This window comes from Trichomycterus rosablanca, chromosome 4 (assembly GCF_030014385.1).
Source record: "Trichomycterus rosablanca isolate fTriRos1 chromosome 4, fTriRos1.hap1, whole genome shotgun sequence".
In the NCBI taxonomy this organism is placed as follows: Eukaryota; Metazoa; Chordata; class Actinopteri; order Siluriformes; family Trichomycteridae; genus Trichomycterus; species Trichomycterus rosablanca.
In genome coordinates, this window is record NC_085991.1 from 52,550,010 (window position 1) to 52,572,856 (window position 22,847).

At 46.3% G+C, this 22,847-nt stretch overlaps 1 protein-coding gene across 1 annotated transcript in view; it reads left to right on the forward strand.

Moving 5' to 3' along the window:
* The window catches only part of ncapg2 (non-SMC condensin II complex, subunit G2), a 36,382-nt gene extending 17,893 nt beyond the window's left edge, over positions 1-18,489 (forward strand). Inside the window, exons 15-27 of the mRNA XM_062994510.1 lie at positions 2,563-2,736; positions 2,971-3,041; positions 3,165-3,318; positions 4,489-4,668; positions 4,756-4,866; positions 7,226-7,363; positions 8,414-8,513; positions 8,824-9,014; positions 10,171-10,311; positions 14,911-15,014; positions 15,483-15,583; positions 17,990-18,086; positions 18,199-18,489. Coding sequence (XP_062850580.1) covers positions 2,563-2,736; positions 2,971-3,041; positions 3,165-3,318; positions 4,489-4,668; positions 4,756-4,866; positions 7,226-7,363; positions 8,414-8,513; positions 8,824-9,014; positions 10,171-10,311; positions 14,911-15,014; positions 15,483-15,583; positions 17,990-18,086; positions 18,199-18,250 — 1,614 coding nt within the window. The 3' untranslated portion in view covers positions 18,251-18,489. The remainder of the gene's footprint in view (positions 1-2,562; positions 2,737-2,970; positions 3,042-3,164; positions 3,319-4,488; positions 4,669-4,755; positions 4,867-7,225; positions 7,364-8,413; positions 8,514-8,823; positions 9,015-10,170; positions 10,312-14,910; positions 15,015-15,482; positions 15,584-17,989; positions 18,087-18,198) is intronic.
* The last annotated feature ends 4,358 nt before the right edge of the window (positions 18,490-22,847 follow it).

Here is a 22,847-nt window from a genome sequence, read left to right on the forward strand (position 1 = left end):
CGATTCGTTCAAAGTAAACACGCTTTTCCAGCCATATTTTGATATTAATTTTTCTTTTTTATATCTACTCACAACAAACGGACGGCACCGTTATATATAAATTAGGGCTGTCAAACGATTACAAATTTTAATCGCGATTAATCTCAGAATTTCATATACCGTATTTTCCGCACCATAAGGCGCACCGGGTTATTAGGCGCAGTCTCAATTACGGGGTCTATTTCTGTACTTAACCCATACATAAGGCGCCACGTATTATAAGGCGCTAAAACATACGGTCTACAAAGAAAGTATACCTACCGGAGGCGTGGCGGAGGTAAGCGCACGTACTGTACGTATTACGTAATGTTCTCTGATTGGTTTATCGCTGCCAGCGTACGTAGTGTACGTATTACGTCCCTGTGTCAGCGGGAAATGGTCCGATAGTCAGTCAAGCGGAGCGCAACAACATTTTTAACATTTAAGGCTTTTAGGTGCGCCTTATAGTGCGGAAAATACGGTAGTTCAGTTGTGTAAATGTTATAGAAAACAAGGATTTTTAAGTGAAATGTTACAATTAAAATGGTGAACACATTTTATGCTAAATGTACTTATGTTAAAAACTGTAAGGGAGTTTTATTCACTCACATACTAGGCAGTAATACTATCCAGCAGAGACCCTCGACTTCGTATAAATGTCAGATTGTAGGTTAGAATTTCTCCATCAGTAAACATTGTAGATCAGCGGTGCTTCAGGTGGGATAAGGCGTCGTTATTGTAACAGACTTTACTGTGCTTGTATCGTGACGACGGTTTGATGGACGTTTCTACACAAAGTGAGTGTGTTTTGACCCTTTGGGGCTTCCATAGTTCATGGAATAACGACTCTAGCTGTCCGATATTCGGTAGCGTAACAGAAGAAGTTAATAAAAGTGTTCTGCTCCCGACAACTTGTGAATATAGCGTGTATTTATTTCGTTATGAAGCGAGCGCATCACTACCACGCTCGGTTACATTTGAGAAACGGCGTCTTGACGAGAGATGCCGTGCACGGGTCAAGCCTCGACATGAACTACGGATGACTCGCGGGGCCGAATAGAATTTGCGCTAATGCGTCATTATCGCGTTCACTTCGACAGCCCTAATATAAATATGATCCAACATACCGAAGGTAAATAGTGAATGTTGACCAAATATGCGTCTTGATTGCTTGACGTCTTAAAGTAAACGATATTTTGTATGTTAAATAAGTTATATCTTTATTGATGCGATGGCTCCACCAGACCCGCAAGCGTTGGCTGAGTAACAGAACTATCCACACCACGCAAAGGTTAAGGCCCTGCTTGATTTACAATCATGAAAATCAGTTCAGTTAGCAATCGCTTAGTCAAAATGTCCAAGATATTGACGTGTGAAGCAGCTACGAACACGACTCGGGGGGGGGGCAGATCCGGCCCGCCGCGTCATTTGATCCGGCCCGCGAGAGCTTAAACGACTGTACGATTGTTGTGATGGTTCGAGTCGTTACAGAGACGCGCTTATAATTTAATGCGCTCCTGCGCCTTTAAGAGACAACGTGACATCGTAGTCATGGCAACTAACTTGAACCTTCGCTAAGAAGCCATGTGACTTTTACGGCAAGAGAACGCGAAGTAGCGTAGTCAGTAACGTAAACAATAATAAATAAATACAAATAATTATATTGCAATATAATACCCAAGCATCGTCTGTAAGTCGTGGCGTTAATATTCTCTGTTGTTGGTAAATGTTTAGTGAGTATATCACAGCGTTTTAGTTACAAATTTACCGTCATTAAATACAATTGTTACCGTTACTATAGCAATTAGTATCTTTACACAAAATGCTAACTCCTTAGCGCTATTTTACGTTTGGTTAAATCTCATATTGTACCAGATGTAACACTTGACTACAGCTGTGTGCTTTTACTGTATTAAGTTCTTTATTGTTTTTATTGTTTGTATTTTTACTTCATTTTGATGCACACAGTGTATCACACAGCTGGGAAGCAAATAAACCGACTGTATTCTGAAGAGAGCTGTCTGTCTGTCTGTCTGTCTAGCTGGGAAAGGGGGATAAACTATTAGTGAGGGCAGAATGATTGTCTTAAAAATAAACTGTAAAATCCTAAATAAACTGCATCTCTCAAAATGCAGGCTGATTTTGTGACCTGCAAAGTGACACATCCTACCAGTAGATGATGTTACACATATTTACACATGATCCTAAAATGTACAAGAAGATAAGTAAGAAAATTAAGCATAAGGAGGAAATTTAATAAAGTGAAAACAAGTTTGTGCTTCAGGAAGAGAAACCGGTGCGTCTCTTGTGTTATGAGGCCGTGTCTGTGGTAAAGTAGGACAATATAAATGCAGAATTCAGCCTCCAAGAAAAACAGCAATGTGACTGAAATCACAGCAGGATACGTTACAATCGGCCCTTCAATCAGCCGGTGAAAATGAGTTTGACACCCCTGCTCTAGGTCTACATTCAACCATTGAGGTGGGCTATGCCGTATATCGTAACACAGCACTGTAATGCATTATAATGAGTGTGTGTGTGTAGATATTGGAAGACGTGCTGTCGGTGAAGGACACGGCGGTGATGTCCAGTCTGTTGGAGCTGGTGGTCATTCTGTGGAAGAGCGTGCAGAAGTCTCTGGAGCTGAATAAGGAAGCGCTGAGCTACACCACCGCCAAGTTCGCCTCCGTCCTGCCCGAGTACCTCCGAGTCTTCCAGGTCTGAAGCCGTCCACGTCCGTCCAGATAGGGTCTGTCCGAAAACCTAGACGCCGAGAAGAGGGCGTGTCTAAATCCCTAGATCCCTTAAGATGCTCCTACTGAGGCGCCTCAATTCCGAGTGATGATCCGACCGGATAATCTGCCCCGTGAGGTTTTCAGACGGACCCGGTGTGTGCTTTCGGCCGTGTGTTGTAAGTGTGTGTGTGTGTGTGTGTGTGTGTGTGTGTTACAGGACGAGCGCTGTAGAGCCGCGCTGATCCGCCTGGCGTCTTTACTCCCAGCTTCGGCCGTTCCAGCTCTCCGGTGTGTCCGATTACACAATACACACTCTCGTTCCAGTCGTACGTGCCCGATATACTCAGTTCTGCTCTCCCGTGTGTGTGTGTGTGTGTGTGTGTGTGTGTGTGTGTGTGTGTGTGTGTGTAGGAGTAAAGTAACAGCCCAGCTGAAGAGGCTGGACCCCGGAGCGGCCGCGTCCGAGTACGACCAGCTGATCGAGTGCGTGTGTAGCTGGGGGCAGGTGAGCCACGTGCTGGATCTGGCCGTGCAGTGGCTCACCGAGGCTTCTCCTGTCAACGGGGTGAGCGCTATACAATTACTGACTGTAGGGAGAGCATAGGATCCCCTCTCATGGGAACCCCTCTCTCTGACCACACTGCAGTCAGACCAGCATGGGAATGATATGGTGATATGGTGATATGGTGTGTTGTACTGGTGCGGGTGTAGCAGGTGCAGCAGTGTTGGTGGGATTTTTGTTCAGTCTTGTTTTATCTTCGTTCAAAACGAAATCTATAAAACACACACTTAAGTACTCAGACGGGGATTTGGTCAATCTCAGGCAACTTTGTTTAAATAAGACAAGGTTTCTAAGTGGAAGATGAGCTAGTGGAAATATAGCAGCGTGGAGAACATGCTAAAGCACCAGAACACTGCACAGTCTAGTGATTTATCAAAAAAAAAAACGGAGTTTATTTAAAATAAACAAATAACAACTAAGAATAAATAAAGGTAACAGGAACGAACGCTGAGATGAATCTTCTCAGTCAGAGTTACAATATTATCAAACATACAGGGGGGAATAAAGGGAGAACCTACTAATGCTCCTCACGTGTCCTTCAGTAGATACAGATCATGTAGATTTCTGTTCAAAATGTGACTGTCTAGGGTACCAGGACTGAGTGAAAACCCGGGGACGTGACTAAAACGTGGATTTTAACCACATTATTGTAAATGTCTTATAGAAAATAAATATTAAAATCACCGATGGGATCTGGAGTCATCAAACGGTGCAAGAACAATTTTTATTCGTTATATTTCATTGATTTAAATTATTTATCCCAAATTTGCAATTAGATTCACGTGCAGGACACTTTGCTCCATCAAAAATGAGCATTTTAAGCATTTTGAAAATTTTATCCTCAAAGTTGATGTTAGAAGCAGGAAAAATGGACGAGCGTGAGGATCTGATCGGCCAGATTGTGAAGGCTAGACGACCGGGTCAGAGCATCTCCAAAACTGCAGCTCTTGTGGGGTGTGTCCCGGTCTGCAGTGGTCAGTATCTATCGAAAGTGGTGCACGTGGGGGGCGAAGGCTGGCCCGTGTGGTCCGATCCAACAGACGAGCTACTGTAGCTCAGACTGCTGAAGAAGTTCATGCTGGTTCTGATTTGGCAGCAAAAGGGGGGACCAACACAATATTAGGAAGGTGGTCATAATGTTATGCCTGATCGGTGTACAACGTCTGTACGCAGGCTGACCGGAGCGGCTCGGACGCCAGGCGGGTCCAGTTCAGCGCCCCCACGGAGGCCAAGCCGGAGCTGGGACTGGACTACGTGGAGTGTCTGCTGTCCAAACCTCAGACTCGGGAGCGCCTGCTGAGCCTGAGCGTGGAGCAGCTCCGCCCCCTGCTGGCCGCCCTCGCCGCCTGGAAGGTGATTCTGGTTTTCCTGTCTGTCCCGCGCCGATCGAACGTCGATTAAAGCTGTCATGACGTGGTCTGTAACGTGGTCTCTGTGTAGGCGGTGCTGTGCTCGTCCCTGAGCGGACGCGAGGTCGGCGCCGCGCCGGCGGAGACCGCGCTCAGGGCGTTCGCCGCGCTCTCCCGGCTCGCCGTCCACCTACAACACAGGGTGAGTCCACCACCTATCCGCACGGGTACCGCATAGCACCACGGGTTGCCAGATTCACGCCGCGCCCTTTGAAATCGACACGCCTGGCAACCCAGCACCCACCCAGTACATAGGCTTTCTTTACACTCTTCATCTTTCTGCACAGGCGCACGCGCAGTACGGCCCAGATCAAACGCGTTCGTTATTATTCATGACTAAAATCAGTCACATGATCTTAATAATACACATCCGAGCTTGTGGCAACAGTTTGGGGAAGGCCGCATAGTTCTCTTCCTGCATAGTTGAGCCCATGTGCACAATGTGAGCCTCAACTCCAGACCTCAACCCCATCAGAAGCTTTTGGGATGGCTCGAGTTCAAATCTCAGCTCTGCTACCGGCAGGCTGGGCGCCTAAACGAACGAGATTGGTAGGAAACAAGTGGGGGGGATTAGGTGGGTGCAAATGGGCACAAATTCCCAGATCTTGTGGGAGGGTTATAAGATAAGATAAGATAATCCTTTATTAGTCCCACAACGGGGAAATTCACATCGTTAAACAAGAAATGGTAACACATTGGGAGAGTAGGAGATAAAAAAAAATAAAAAAACAGCAACCACATTGTGCTCCCTGAGGAGCACACTATGGTAACACGAAAAAAAGCTCCTTACAGCACACAAGCACATGTAAACATAAGAACATAACATAGCCACGCAACGAGCCACGGGTTAGGGATGTGGGGATAGGAAAGTAACCAAACTACGACAAGCAGCCCCAGCGATTCGCAGCCAGTATGCCGGCGCGCACTGCAGAGCCGTCCTGCCGTATTGGTGGGATTAAGCCAAGAAGTTTGGAAGGCGTCGGATCTTCCGGAGGAATTTCCTTATCAGCGAGGCCATGCTGATAGCAGGGATAGCCAAAGAGCAGAAATGACCTGTTTTTGTAATCCGAACACGGTTACAAATTTCCTTAACACGTTCTCTGCGATCGATTCGGTCTCTGATTCAAATCCCTTTGCAAAGCCGCTAGTTTCTCCAAGATATATTCCATATTGCGATTCATAGTCGCAGTCTGAGTTCCGACGGCTTTGCCCATCATATCAATCAAATTGGGCAGTTTCTGGGGACCCTTGACGACTGACCCGACTCTTTTAATTTCCCGATACAGCAGAGTAAAGACTGATCCAATCAGCAAAAACCCCACAATCACAAAGTTCCGAATAGGTAAACATCCTCTACGTCCTCTAACGAAAGAGGTGCCAGGCACACGACCCTCCACTTTGCCCACGAGTCCATCGCGTATCCCGCCGTCTGCGTTCCGCCGGGGCATGTGGGTTCCCCCGAACCCGAACTCCTCGTTGAGAAGATGGTGTCAATAGCATTCAGAGACCATTTAACCAAATCCATAAAAGAGAATCTCTGAAGAGTGGAGTAGACGAGACAATATAAATTATGGTGAAGGGGGTGAACCTATCCAGATGCCTGTAGGTTTTTATAGCTGGGAAGGGAGGGGGGTACCCCATATCCGTATCCAACAAGCTCATAATCAAGTGTCCATATACTTTTGGGATGAATTGGATCCAGTGCAAATGGGCACAAATCTTGTGGGAGCTTGTGCGGGGAAGCTCGTAGGCACAAAATCAAGTGTCCATATACTTTTGGACAGTGTAGGTTATAGTTCAGGGCTGGACCCAGTAGACCAGTTTGAATCCTTACTGTACTTTACATTACTCAGTCCATAAAAGAGAATCTTCTCATCCGCACACCACGGGGGTGGTATACAATTACTGACTGTAGGGACAAGGTAGGATCTCTCGCCGACGCTGATGCCATGGTGGTGTGAGCGCAACACCGTGGTAAACCGGCGACAGGGTCGTGGGCGGCCAAGGCACATTAACGCATCTTCTCTTTGAAGTGACCAAACTACGGTCCGGTACATTGGTACAAAAGTCAAGGGACTGTACACCTGCCCACACAGGCGTACGGTAGGACGACAGGGTCAGAGCGTGGGGTCAGTTATTGTACGGCGCCCCTGGAGCCGAGAGGACTTGGACAAGGGCCTTGCTCGAGGGCCCAACAGTGGCAGCTCTCAACCTTTCAATTGAAAGCCTAAAGCTCTACCTACTAGGCTACAACTGTTCCACTAGACCTGGTTTGACCCCATGAGCAGTGGAAAACGATGCCTAGTGGTTAAGGTACTGGACTAGTAATCGAAAGGTCGCCGGTTCAAGCCCCATCACTGCCAGGTTGCCACTGTTGGGCCCCTGAGCAAGGCCCTTAATTCTCAATTGCTTAGACTGTATACTGTCACACTACTGTAAGTGCTATAAGTCGCTTTGGATAAAAGGCGTGGTCCGGAACGTGACCTTCTCCTGTCCTTCAGCACCCTGAGGACCGGCACTTCCTGACCTCTCTGGAGGACTCCATGGACTGGGTGGAGAAGAAGGTCCTGCCCTTCCTGGTGGCCCCTGGTGACCGGATCTCTGAGCAGCAGCTGAGTCTGAGCAGGAGAATTGTAGAGGTAGCACACACACACACACACACAGGGTTTAGCACCCACGTTCTTCTGTCTGCGTGTGAGACTCGCGGGTGGCTGAGCAGGCGACAGTTCTACAATTACTGACTGTAGTCCATCTGTTTCTCTGCATGCTTTGTTACCCCCTTTCATGCTGTTCTTCAATGGTCAGGACCCCCACAGAGCAGGTATTATTTAGGTGGTGGATCATTCTCAGCACTGCAGTGACACTGACATGGTAGTGGTGTGTTAGTGTGTGTTGTGCTGGTATGAGTGGGTCAGACACAGCAGCGCTGCTGGAGTTTTTAAACACCGTGTCCACTCACTGTCCACTCTATTAGACGCTCCTACCTAGTCCACCTTGTAGATGTAAAGTCAGAGACGATCGCTCATCTATTGCTGCTGTTTGAGTCGGTCAGGACGCTGCCCACGGGGCGCTGTTGCCTGGATGTTTTCAGTTGGTGGACGATTCTCAGTCCAGCAGTGACAGGTGTTTAAAAACTCCAGCAGCGCTGCTGTGTCTGATCCACTCATACCAGCACAACACACACTAACACACCAGCACCATGTCAGTGTCACTGCAGTGCTGAGAATGATCCACCACCTAAATAATACCTGCTCTGTGGGGGTCCTGTGGGGGTCCTGACCATTGAAGAACAGGGTGAAAGGGGGGTAACAAAGCATGCAGAGAAACAGATGGACTACAGTCAGTAATTGTACAACCACGAAGTGCTTCTATATGGTAAGTGGAGCTGATAAAACCACCTGACTGGACGTTCAGTTCCATCTACCGTCCTTAATATTGTGGACAGATTCAGGGAGACGATGGATGAGTGTTCTGTGCTCAGATGAGTCCAGACTAGTAATCAGAAGGTCGCTGGATCAAGCCCCTCTCCCTCGATAGCCCAGACGGTACACTGTCACACTGCTGTAAGCCGCTCTAGATCAAGGCGTCTGCTAAACATCCTAAATGTAAACGAATGGAGTTTCTGCTTTACAGTGTTTCCGGAGCAGCTTTTTTGTTTATACAGCTCCGTGTCCTTTATTTCCGGACAGGCTTTACTGTGGGTGTGTAGAGACGCCGTGAGAGTCGCTCTGGGAGACGCTGAGTTTAACCATCGCGTCCTGCAGCTCTGCTCGTACGTGCTGCTGTCTGGTGAGTTACACACACACACACACACTCTCTCTCACACACACATATACACACACACACACACACACTCTCTCTATCTCTCTTACACACACACACACACACACTCTCTCACACACACACACTTTTTACATTTTCAGCATTTAGCAGACGCTTTTATCCAAAGCGACTTACACGATGAGCAATTGAGGGTTAAGGGCCTTGCTCAGGGACCCAACAGTGGCAACTTGGTGGTGGCGGGGCTTGAACCGGCAACCATTCGATATAAATGTGTGTGTGTGTGTGTGTGTGTGTGTGTGTGATCTCTGCTCTTCAGAAAAAGGCTACCAGTGCGTCCCCCTCCTCCTGTCCGTGCTGACCGAGGTGGCGCAGGACTGCTTCGCCCAGAGCGCCACGCCCGAGGAGGAGCGCCTGTCCGTCACGCTGCAGATCGTCACCAACATCTTCCAGAAGGTTCTGGAGGTCGTGGCCCACCGCCTGCGCAGGGACAAGGAGGAGGGACAAGAGGTCAGGAGGCTCTATTTAGGTCTCGGGAATCTGGACGTGGCCCGGGACGAGCGCTACGCTTCCCATAATGCCTCAGCATCCCTCTTTGGCGGCGCCCTGCCGATGAGATTGGATGAGATTGTGGCGCACCCCTCTTTTTACAAAGCTGTATCATCCATCGCTAGAGCTTGAGGGTGGTGGTTGGGGCGCAAGGTCGTCAAAATTATTCGACCTCCCTCAGGCACAGCCACTTGTGCCTCTTAAATTCGAGAGCTCCCCTCGTGTGGCTGCCCGGCTAGGTTGATAGCACCGCCTTTGAGTTGAGCTTGAGGGCGGCGGTCAGGGCGCAAGGTCATTGTAATGATTCGACCTCCCTCCCTCAGGCACAGCCTGAGCTCTCTTGACCAGACAGAAGAGCCCACAGTTGCAGAACAGCAATCCTGCCTGTGTGGTCGCCCGGCTAGGTTGATAGCACCGCCTTTGAGTTGAGCTTGAGGGGGGTGGTCAGGGCGCAAGGTCATTGTAATGATTTGACCTCCCTCCCTCAGGCACAGCCACTTGTGCAACAAGTGCATAGCAGCAACCCTGCCTGTGTGGTTGCTTGGCTAGGTTGATAGCACCGCCTTTGAGTTGAGCTTGAGAGCGGTGGAATCATCGAAATGATTCGACCTCCCTCCCTCAGGCACAGCCACTTGTGCCTCTCAAACTCAAGAGCCCCTTGACCAGACAGAAGAGCCCACAGTTGCAGAACCGAGGTTGATAGCACTGCCTTTGAGTTGAGCTTGAGGGCGGTGGTTGGGGCACAAGGTTGTCAAAATGATTCGCCCTCCCTCCCTCAGGCACAGCCACTTGTGCCTCTCAAACTCGAGAGCTCCCCTTGTGTGGTCGCCCGGCTAGGTTGATAGCACCGCCTTTGAGTTGAGCTTGAGAGCGGTGGTTGGGGTGCAAATCATCGAAATGATCCACCCTCCCCCAGACACAGCCACTTAAAACTCAAGAGCTGGAGATGTCAGCGATAGTGGGCCGGCTAGAGTGTCAGAGGAGGTAGAAGAGTACAGAGAAAGCAGCGTGCTGGTCTGTGCGCCCTGCGGCTCTCTGTATGACTCATTCATTGATTCATGACTCAGTGATTCATGATGATTCGTTCATCGGTTCCCCCTGTCCGTTCTGTCTGTAGCTCTGCCGCTCGTCTGAAGAAGCCCTGCACGACTTCCTGCTGGTGACCCAGTTGGTTTCGGAGAGGGCCGAGGCGATGAGCGGGATCTTCTCGTCTCTGTGTGCGGCGGTCATCATCGACATCAGCCACACCCTGCAGAAGGTCCGTGAGCTTCCTATTTATGATGCTAACAAAGGGGTGGACGATATGGCTAAAATTTATATCACGATATAACTCCTAATTTCGGTCGATACGATATAATTCCGATATCGATATGAATAATACAAATGTCAGAAAAACTGCCAGGAACACCTGCAAACCTCTGAAAAATGTATTTGCAAAGTCTATGAAATCTCACCCTTTATAACTACATAATATTTTAGAAATAATACTAATAATAATAATAATAATAAATGAGCTTTCACCTTTTACTTGTATTCAGCATTTGTATACAGACAAAAACACGACATCATTCTCAAATAAACATAAGCTGTGACAATATATAATATAATATATTAACGTACTGTATGTGTTACTAAAATATTGTACTCAAGTAAAAGTACTATTACTTTAATGAATTTTTACTTAAGTACGAGTAAAGTTACTAGTCTAAAAATCTACTCAGGTAAAAGGTAACTCATTTAAAATGTACTCAGAGTAACATTACTGAGTTACTTTATTAACAGCGGGGGGGGGGGGTCTCTTCTGTGTAATACAAACAGGACGAGTGGATATAAATCTCACAATAGTTGTTTTTAATTCAAATATAATAGAAGAAACATGTTGATACAACTAGAGATGGGACGATCGATCGGCTACGAATCGGTATCGGCCGATTTTTAATCAAAATATGCTATCGGCGATCGGCCGATATCTCCTAAAAGTAGCCGATCCGATCGTGTGATATATAAAGATCACGTTAAGTTAACAGCTCAGTGGATCGATCCAGACTTTGAGCTACGAAGCACCAACCATCACATCACCATTCATCACCCATCATACAGAAACCACAGTGAAAGCTCTTCATGACCTAAAATAACATCATTAACGTTGTGCATCATACATACGATGTAATTCTGCTGATTGTAATATTTACTTTAAAAAGATAATTCAACCCGGTCACATCTGAGTCGATTCTATCAGCACGTTATATAAACTCCTGGTTCACTTTGGTAAATCGTAAGTGGTTCTTACTTGTGATGTAGATGAGAACAGAAAACGTTACAGAGCCAATCAGAGGCAAAAGTTTATTCATTAGCAAATTCGTTAGTTCAGGATCATCTGCTGAACTTTTAGGATCAGAAAACTTTTAGCTCCTTAGACGGAACGAGTCTGACGGTCGGTTACAGATCTGTGCTAATAACAGTGTAATGAAGCTTTTTAATGAAGCTTTTTAATGAAGCTTTTTAATGTAAGAGAGTCACACAGAATGTTCTGTAGTAGCTGGCGTTTATTTAAAACCACGACATTTAATTAATAACAGTAAACACGGAGAGATAACCGAGAAGAGAAACTTACGCTTCACATAAAATGAATCGACTCATGAATCAATGAATCACTTATAGCGATACTGTGAACAAAGCGTCTCTTCTAAAGGCACAAACACACACACATGCGCACGCTGCTCTGGTTTATCTTCACTGTGAGGCTCTTTTTAAGTTTATTTACTGCTAAACCCCCCCGCCCCCGATCGGAATCGGTGCCAAAAACCCCGATCGGTACATCTCTAGATACAACATTTAAAACATTTAGGGGTGTGTAATGTATCATTTTAGTCCCATAAAACTTTTTTAAACTGTATAACCACTAGCGATGTGTCGTAGAATGATTCGAATCTATTGAACGGCCCTTTAAACTGAAATGAAGGAATCGATTCGCGCTTCTGGCAGTCGTTATATATACATATACGGCTCTTTAAAAGGAACCGAGACAAAAGATCCGACTCCCCGTCGCAGAATTCACTGCAGCAGTTTCCCAGACGCGATTTCTTTAGCGTTTATTATTTTACTCGGTAACGGATCTTATTTACAATGTAGTAAATTACCATTCTTAATAGGGCTGCACGATATTGGAAAAAACTGACATTGCGATTTTTTTCCCCCTGCGATATTAAAAAAATGCAAGAATTTTCACCACATGATTAATAATATTAATAATGCATGTATCTTACTCTAGATAAGGGGCTCATCTGTGAGAAAGGGTGGTGCCTACAAGGGATACAAAAGATTATGACCAGCTACATCTTTGTACTCGGTTGAAACTGAGCATTAAACTAAGAAAAATAAACATGGCTGACGGAGCGGACGAAGTTATTTTCAAACGTAAATAAACAATTATTGATTTTTAACGAGTGTTTTTATTAGCAAGTTTGGGCTTGTCAGCAAATGTAACCGTTTTCTGTACACGAATCGAGATGTTATATTGACGTGTTAGCGCCGTGACTAGGGTTGCCAACCGTCCCGCAGAATACGGAATCGTTCCGTCTTTGGAAACTAAACGTCGCGTTCCGTACCGAACCGATACGGGACGCGCTTTGTTCCGTATTTTTATCGATGGGAGAGAAACGCTGCAGATTAGACTGTTCGATACCAGAGCTGGGCGCTTCCTGAATCACCCGGGTCGACGATTCGAATCTTTGTACCGAATCAGGAATCACGAGTCCGAAATCTCAATGGACGAGTCCTCTGACCGGCCGCTGCTCGGCGCACAAGGCGCGTGAGCCGTCACTGAAAACGAGAACGGTGTGAATTTTCGTCCTGCCGTGTGACTATCGCACATGCACACATCGCGATGACGATGCTGAAACGATATATCGTGCAGCCCTAATTCCTAATACGAAACATACTTAAGTAAAAGTAAAATTACAGGCTGTGAAAGTACACAAAAACAAAAGTGTTACAGTAACGCGAGTAAATGTCATTCGTTACCTTCCACCTCTGGTCTTAACTAACTTTAATCCACAACATGGACTGATTATTATTTGTATGTAAACATTTTCGAACAGAAGTGCTCAACCAGGATAAAGAGAATAAAAAGTGCTTAAGAGTTGCTGCAGAATTTGCTGCAGCAGATGTTGTGCTTAAAGAATACAGAAAAAAAGAGTCTAGTCCTTCCTCTCTCATCAACTATTTCTACTGTTTAAACTGTGGATGCTCGTTCACTCACAGCTGCTGAACTCATTTAGCCGCTAATATCCACCGTGTTGTAGGTAGCGGAGTGTAATCAGAGCGGTAACGCTGAGCACTGGCGTCGTCGTGGCATATCACCGTTATTGAAACGTTGATATCGAATTATTGTCCAGCACTATGCTAACGTGGATTAGGACCCGGTAATAAAGGCTGTGCAGCGGTTTCCTGAGTTCACCTGATTGAGCTTTGACCCAGTTTTGCCGTCCGCTGACCTTCTCGAAGCTCCTCCGATGAGACGAACTGTTTGATACGACGTAGTAAAAGAACTTATGAGCGGTAATAATGAGGAGAAGTTGAGCGCTCCTGTCTCACCCTGTTACTACATTAAACCACGTTAAGCTTTATTTGGACTACGGTCGGACGACTGCAACTCCCTCCTGGCTGGAGCTCCCATGTCCACGATTAAACGCTTACAGCTCATTCAAAATGCAGCTGCCCGTCTGGTTTTTAACCAACCCAAACACTGCCACATCACCCCACTGCTGCCACATCATCACCCCACTGCTACGTTCTCTTCACCGGCTTCCTGTAGCTGCACACATTCAGTTTAAAACACTGACGCTCGCCTACAAAGCCAAAAATGGACCAGCCCCAAGCTACCTTCGTGGTCTAATCAAACCCTGCTCTGTACCACGCAACCTCCGAGCCTCTAGTCTCGCTCGACTTGAGCCTCCATCCAGGACTAAAGGAAGACAAGCATCAAGGCTCTTCTCTGTTCTAGCACCCAAGTGGTGAAATGAACTTCCTCTGTCTGTCCGAACATCTGAGTCTCTTGCTGTCTTTAAAAAACGATTAAAAACCTTCATCACCTTTTTACTAAACACTTAAGCTGACTTGTACTTATTTACTAACATCTTGTTCCATCCTTTTCCATTAAAAAAAAAAAAAGGCACTTTGGTTCTAACAGGTTTTTGCAGATTTGTGTTCTTCGACTGTTGTTTACCTAAACTTGAGAAATGAAATGTTCACTATGGAAGCACTTCTGTAAGTCGCTCTGGATAAGAGCGTCCGCTAAATGCTGTAAATGTAAATTTGGAACCAGAAGCGTTTTAGACTCGGAAGCCGGAGCTGTAACACAAGTTTAAAAGTTAAACGGTGAGATAAACACAGGATCTGACACTTGTTCCGCACGAACGCAGATTCGGCTCAGATTCGCACTTTGACGACGTTCCGCCGCTCAAGCCGAGCGCGGTTTGCCCCGAGGCTCGGTGGGCAGCCCTGTCGACTCGCGGCAAGAAGGTCCTGGGTTCGATTCCCAGGTGTAGCCGTCTGGGTTTCTTACTCGTGTCCTCCGGGAGCTCCGGTTTCCTCCCACAGTCTAAAAACATGCGAGTGAATCGGAGAGACCAAATCGTCCATGACTGTTTGACCGATGTAATGTAACCAGGGTGTATCCAGGAGAGTAGCGTCTCACAGTGGCGGAGATGAAGCACATAGCCCCCCCCCCCCAGACGTGGCCAGTCGTGTCCGACGGACGCACGGTCAGGAATCTGGCACTCGGGTGCCCAAAAAGTACAATCGGGCCAACCTTTGATTTTTTTTTTTCCTCCCTCCTCCTTCTCTTTTTATCCAGATCTCTCATCCTGAAGGGGCCACGACTCCAGAAGCCGTGACGGATCTTCCTCCCCTCTCATGCGCCATAATGTCGTCCATCCTCAGATCACCCGCCGTCACCGGGTAGCACAACTTCATCCACACCGTATGGCCGGAAGTATTCGGACACCTGACCGCGAGCTGGCTGGGCATCACGTGTTCAAACAGAGCGACCTCTATGTGATCTAGACAGCCAGAACAACAGCTGACTTTGGAGTACCTCTGTGGGAATTTGTGCCTGTTCAATCAAAAGATGACACAATTTGAATGGCGATGTTGGTCGAGTGGCACAGTCGTGCTGGAACATGAAAGCGAATGTTCCTCACAAATGCTATTTAATGAAAGTAGCTGCTAAGTAGCTACTAAAAGAAAGGAGGGCGGGGCAGCTGTACATAAATACCCATGGTTTTTAGGAATAGGATGGTCAGGTGTCCACATACTTTTGTCTGTTTAGTGTGCTTCTTTGTCCCGATACTTCTGACAGCTTCTCTCTAACCCTGAAGTTCAAATTCGCCCTATTTACCCCGTTTACCTTTCTCTACCCTGACACAGGTGTTTCATAGCCGAGACCAGGTCGTCGGTCGACTCGGAGGCCATCGACAGCGTCGCGGGACTCTCCGCCGTCACGCACGTTCTTGCCATCGTGAGGAACAGTGAGTGATGAACTTCCATAAGTGTAGATGTTCTGCTCTCTCACTTCTGAGAGGTGCTCTTCAATTCTAATCCTGGGGAGCTATCGGCCCGGCCGGGCTCCTGTTCCTTTTAGTACAATAACTCACGTTCTGTTCGGTTCTGTTCGGTTTGGTTCTGTTCTGTTTGGTTCTGTTCTGTTCGGTTCAGTTCTGTTCTGTTTGGTTCTGTTCGGTTTGGTTCTGTTCGGTTCTGTTCGGTTCAGTTCTGTTCTGTTTGGTTCTGTTCTGTTCGGTTTGGTTCTGTTCGGTTCTGTTCTGTTTGGTTCTGTTCTGTTCTGTTTGGTTCTGTTCTGTTCGGTTCAGTTCTGTTCTGTTCGGTTCTGTTCTGTTCGGTTTGGTTCTGTTCGGTTCGGTTCTGTTCGGTTCAGTTCTGTTCTGTTTGGTTCTGTTCTGTTCGGTTTGGTTCTGTTCGGTTCTGTTCTGTTTGGTTCTGTTCTGTTTGGTTCTGTTCTGTTCTGTTTGGTTCTGTTCTGTTCGGTTCGGTTCTGTTCTGTTTGGTTCTGTTCTGTTCGGTTCTGTTCTGTTTGGTTCTGTTCTGTTTGGTTCTGTTCTGTTCTGTTTGGTTCTGTTCTGTTCGGTTCTGTTCTGTTCTGTTTGGTTCTGTTCTGTTCGGTTCTGTTCTGTTTGGTTCTGTTCTGTTTGGTTCTGTTCTGTTCTGTTTGGTTCTGTTCTGTTTGGTTCTGTTCGGTTCGGTTCTGTTCGGTTCGGTTCTGTTCTGTTTGGTTCTGTTCTGTTTGGTTCTGTTCTGTTTGGTTCTGTTCTGTTTGGTTCGGTTCTGTTTGGTTCTGTTCTGTTCTGTTTGGTTCTGTTCTGTTTGGTTCTGTTCTGTTTGGTTTGGTTCGGTTCTGTTCTGTTTGGTTCGGTTCTGTTTGGTTCGGTTCTGTTTGGTTCTGTTCTGTTCTGTTCTGAGAGACGCTTTTAGTCCTGATTTAGCTCCATCTGATTTCCACCTTTCTGGTTTTGTTCTGTTTGGTTCTGTTCTGTTCTGTTTGGTTTTGTTCTGTTTGGTTCTGGTCTGTTCTGTTCTGTTCGGTTCTGTTCTGTTCGGTTTGGTTCTGTTCGGTTCGGTTCTGTTCGGTTCAGTTCTGTTCTGTTTGGTTCTGTTCTGTTCGGTTTGGTTCTGTTCGGTTCTGTTCTGTTTGGTTCTGTTCTGTTTGGTTCTGTTCTGTTCTGTTTGGTTCTGTTCTGTTCGGTTCGGTTCTGTTCTGTTTGGTTCTGTTCTGTTCGGTTCTGTTCTGTTTGGTTCTGTTCTGTTTGGTTCTGTTCTGTTCTGTTTGGTTCTGTTCTGTTCGGTTCTGTTCTGTTCTGTTTGGTTCTGTTCTGTTCGGTTCTGTTCTGTTTGGTTCTGTTCTGTTTGGTTCTGTTCTGTTCTGTTTGGTTCTGTTCTGTTTGGTTCTGTTCGGTTCGGTTCTGTTCGGTTCGGTTCTGTTCTGTTTGGTTCTGTTCTGTTTGGTTCTGTTCTGTTTGGTTCGGTTCTGTTTGGTTCTGTTCTGTTCTGTTTGGTTCTGTTCTGTTTGGTTCTGTTCTGTTTGGTTTGGTTCGGTTCTGTTCTGTTTGGTTCGGTTCTGTTTGGTTCGGTTCTGTTTGGTTCTGTTCTGTTCTGTTCTGAGAGACGCTTTTAGTCCTGATTTAGCTCCATCTGATTTCCACCTTTCTGGTTTTGTTCTGTTTGGTTCTGTTCTGTTCTGTTTGGTTTTGTTCTGTTTGGTTCTGGTCTGTTCTGTTCTGTTTGGTTCTGTTCTGTTTGGTTCTGGTCTGTTCTGTTCTGTGAGACGCTTTTAGTCCAGATTAGCTCCATCTGATTTCCACCTTTCTGGTTTTGTTCTGTTTGGTTTTGTTCTATTTTGTTCTGTTTGGTTCTGTTCTATTTTGTTCTGTTTGGTTCTGTTCTATTTTGTTCCGTTTGGTTCTGTTCTGTTCTGAGAGACACTTATAGTCCGGAATTAGCTCCATCTGATTTCCACCTTTTTGGTTTTGTTCTGTTTGGTTCTGTTCTGTTCTATTTTGTTCTGTTTGGTTCTGTTCTGTTCTATTTTGTTCTGTTTGGTTCTGTTCTGTTCTGAGAGACGCTTATAGTCCGGAATTAGCTCCATCTGATATCCACCTTTTTGGACGCTCGAAGCTTTAAGGGGAAGAAGATTTTCATGTGATGATGTGAAAGCAGCGGCGCATCAGTGGCAACAAGCTGACAGCGTTAAAAAGTCGGTACGATGCTGAAAAATGCATCGGAACATGAACATGTAGAAAAATGATGGAGTTTGTTTTTGAAATGAGTTTTAAAAGTGTGGAAACTTTTAAAAAAAAACTCGTAATAACGAGCTAATGTGTAATAATAATTTATTATCTAATAATGGTTTATACCGACAGCGGAGAACTTCGGTGCTGATCTGAAGGGAATCGCCGTATCGGTGCACAGACAGATCCAGCAGCACAGAGCCGTCACCGCCGAGGAGTCCACGAACAGGTAACACACACACACACACACACACACCAGTAAAGCCGCCACTGGGTTCTTCTTTTCCCCTGCCAGCGGCGGATTCTCTCCCCACTGAACACAGTGTATTTTTACCCCCCAGGTTCATCTATGAGGATGCGGTCAGGACGCTGGACGAGCTCCTGATGCCCTGAGAACTCGTCCTGGAACCAGTCGTGGATTTCACCGTGTCTCTCTTACCCAGTCTGTCCGCTTTACCTTCACTGTCTCACATTCCTAAATCTTCTCTCTCTCTCTTATATAAATGATCTTTCTATAGAATCATACGTTTATTAATAATGAACTGTGGGTGAACATCAGATCTTATGTTTCCTGGTGCAGCGTGATACATTTATAATGGTGGATTTGATAAATAAAGAAATATTATACAACCTGTTAGTGTTTTCCTCCTCGTTCATGGATGGGAATGCTGGGAATTCCTCATCAGTGCTGCAGTTACGACCTCTGCTGGCTGATCGAGGCACTGCACAGAGACGAGGGATACGGATCTCCGTATGACCCCGCCTTGTCCAGGTGAAAAGAAGCGGCCCTCCTCGGTCAGAAGTGGAGGTGCAGTACGGCCGGGGGAATTGGATATGATTAAAATGGGGGGAAATAAGGGAAAAATTCACCTTATGTTAGTATTTTATCTCGACCTGCTTTAACATTCTTTCCTTTTTTAAGTATTTAAGTTCTAGGTTCTTTTGTTCTTTCATTATTTTCATTTCATCGACCCCTAAAAATAAAATCTAACCATTAAAAATCTGTCCAACAACATCTTTACATTTATTAAAATATGAGGAACTTTTAGACAGTTTAGACCATCCCATAATAGCAGGTCTGCATTTACAGGTAGCTTTAAATGCTTATTTTATTATTATTATGCTTGTTATAACTGTTTGTTCCTCTGAGGTTCTCTGGACCTTGTCATTGTGTAATAACTAAAATATCAGATGTGATTGACTCAGCGTGAGTCGCTGTTTTAAATAGTACGATGGAATCTTGGGATTTTAAAGCTGTAAATCTTAATCTTCAGAATTTATTAATAAAAAAAGACATTTAATTAAAAAGTAAAAGAAAACACATCAGTCACATCCTCCAGTCCTGTAACAGCACTGATACACATGTACACCGTAGTGAAGAAAACACTTCCTGTGGACTGATGAGTGGACGGGTGATCATTATGAGGGTGAAGGGGCAGATGGGTGAACAGATGTGTTTACAAACGATGAGTCTGTGGACAGGAGAATGGACGGATAGGTGAGTATAAGAATGGATGGGTGGGTATGAGGACAGGAGAATGGACGGATAGGTGAGTATAAGAATGGATGGGTGGGTATGAGGACAGGAGAATGGACGGATAGGTGAGTATAAGAATGGATGGGTGGGTATGAGGACAGGAGAATGGACGGATAGGTGAGTATAAGAATGGATGGGTGGGTATGAGGACAGGAGAATGGACGGATAGGTGAGTATAAGAATGGATGGGTGGGTATGAGGACAGGAGAATGGACGGATAGGTGAGTATAAGAATGGATGGGTGGGTATGAGGACAGGAGAATGGACGGATAGGTGAGTATAAGAATGGATGGGTGGGTATGAGGACAGGAGAATGGACGGATAGGTGAGTATAAGAATGGATGGGTGGGTATGAGGACAGGAGAATGGACGGATAGGTGAGTATAAGAATGGATGGGTGGGTATGAGGACAGGAGAATGGACGGATAGGTGAGTATAAGAATGGATGGGTGGGTATGAGGACAGGAGAATGGACGGATAGGTGAGTATAAGAATGGATGGGTGGGTATGAGGACAGGAGAATGGACGGATAGGTGAGTATAAGAATGGATGGGTGGGTATGAGGACAGGAGAATGGACGGATAGGTGAGTATAAGAATGGATGGGTGGGTATGAGGACAGGAGAATGGACGGATAGGTGAGTATAAGAATGGATGGGTGGGTATGAGGACAGGAGAATGGACGGATAGGTGAGTATAAGAATGGATGGGTGGGTATGAGGACAGGAGAATGGACGGATAGGTGAGTATAAGAATGGATGGGTGGGTATGAGGACAGGAGAATGGACGGATAGGTGAGTATAAGAATGGATGGGTGGGTATGAGGACAGGAGAATGGACGGATAGGTGAGTATAAGAATGGATGGGTGGGTATGAGGACAGGAGAATGGACGGATAGGTGAGTATAAGAATGGATGGGTGGGTATGAGGACAGGAGAATGGACGGATAGGTGAGTATAAGAATGGATGGGTGGGTATGAGGACAGGAGAATGGACGGATAGGTGAGTATAAGAATGGATGGGTGGGTATGAGGACAGGAGAATGGACGGATAGGTGAGTATAAGAATGGATGGGTGGGTATGAGGACAGGAGAATGGACGGATAGGTGAGTATAAGAATGGATGGGTGGGTATGAGGACAGGAGAATGGACGGATAGGTGAGTATAAGAATGGATGGGTGGGTATGAGGACAGGAGAATGGACGGATAGGTGAGTATAAGAATGGATGGGTGGGTATGAGGACAGGAGAATGGACGGATAGGTGAGTATAAGAATGGATGGGTGGGTATGAGGACAGGAGAATGGACGGATAGGTGAGTATAAGAATGGATGGGTGGGTATGAGGACAGGAGAATGGACGGATAGGTGAGTATAAGAATGGATGGGTGGGTATGAGGACAGGAGAATGGACGGATAGGTGAGTATAAGAATGGATGGGTGGGTATGAGGACAGGAGAATGGACGGATAGGTGAGTATAAGAATGGATGGGTGGGTATGAGGACAGGTAAACAGACGTATGGGTGAGATGAGGACAGGAGAATGGACGGATAGGTGAGTATAAGAATGGATGGGTGGGTATGAGGACAGGAGAATGGACGGATAGGTGAGTATAAGAATGGATGGGTGGGTATGAGGAAAGGAGAATGGACGGATAGGTGAGTATAAGAATGGATGGGTGGGTATGAGGACAGGAGAATGGACGGATAGGTGAGTATAAGAATGGATGGGTGGGTATGAGGACAGGTAAACAGACGTATGGGTGAGATGAGGACAGGAGAATGGACGGATAGGTGAGTATAAGAATGGATGGGTGGGTATGAGGACAGGAGAATGGACGGATAGGTGAGTATAAGAATGGATGGGTGGGTATGAGGACAGGAGAATGGACGGATAGGTGAGTATAAGAATGGATGGGTGGGTATGAGGAAAGGAGAATGGACGGATAGGTGAGTATAAGAATGGATGGGTGGGTATGAGGAAAGGAGAATGGACGGATAGGTGAGTATAAGAATGGATGGGTGGGTATGAGGACAGGAGAATGGACGGATAGGTGAGTATAAGAATGGATGGGTGGGTATGAGGACAGGAGAATGGACGGATAGGTGAGTATAAGAATGGATGGGTGGGTATGAGGACAGGAGAATGGACGGATAGGTGAGTATAAGAATGGATGGGTGGGTATGAGGAAAGGAGAATGGACGGATAGGTGAGTATAAGAATGGATGGGTGGGTATGAGGACAGGAGAATGGACGGATAGGTGAGTATAAGAATGGATGGGTGGGTATGAGGACAGGTAAACAGACGTATGGGTGAGATGAGGACAGGAGAATGGACGGATAGGTGAGTATAAGAATGGATGGGTGGGTATGAGGACAGGAGAATGGACGGATAGGTGAGTATAAGAATGGATGGGTGGGTATGAGGACAGGAGAATGGACGGATAGGTGAGTATAAGAATGGATGGGTGGGTATGAGGACAGGAGAATGGACGGATAGGTGAGTATAAGAATGGATGGGTGGGTATGAGGACAGGAGAATGGACGGATAGGTGAGTATAAGAATGGATGGGTGGGTATGAGGACAGGAGAATGGATGGATAGGTGAGTATAAGAATGGATGGGTGGGTATGAGGACAGGAGAATGGACGGATAGGTGAGTATAAGAATGGATGGGTGGGTATGAGGACAGGAGAATGGATGGATAGGTGAGTATAAGAATGGATGGGTGGGTATGAGGACAGGAGAATGGACGGATAGGTGAGTATAAGAATGGATGGGTGGGTATGAGGACAGGAGAATGGACGGATAGGTGAGTATAAGAATGGATGGGTGGGTATGAGGACAGGAGAATGGACGGATAGGTGAGTATAAGAATGGATGGGTGGGTATGAGGACAGGAGAATGGACGGATAGGTGAGTATAAGAATGGATGGGTGGGTATGAGGACAGGAGAATGGACGGATAGGTGAGTATAAGAATGGATGGGTGGGTATGAGGACAGGAGAATGGACGGATAGGTGAGTATAAGAATGGATGGGTGGGTATGAGGACAGGAGAATGGACGGATAGGTGAGTATAAGAATGGATGGGTGGGTATGAGGACAGGTAAACAGACGTATGGGTGAGATGAGGACAGGAGAATGGACGGATAGGTGAGTATAAGAATGGATGGATAGGTGAGCCTGTGGACTGATAAGTGGACATGTAGATGAAAGAGCATGATGGCAGGTGAAGGGGCAGATGGGTGTGGACAGGTAGATAGGTGAGTATGAGGACAGGTAAATGGACGGATGGGGGAGTATGGGGACAGGTAAACAGGGCAGTTGGGTATGGACAGGTAGATAGGTGACTGATGGGTGGATGTGGGTATGGACGGGTGGGTGAACAGATGTAAGGACTGATGAGTGGACATGTGGACGGGTGAGTATATGGGCATATGGATGAACAGATGG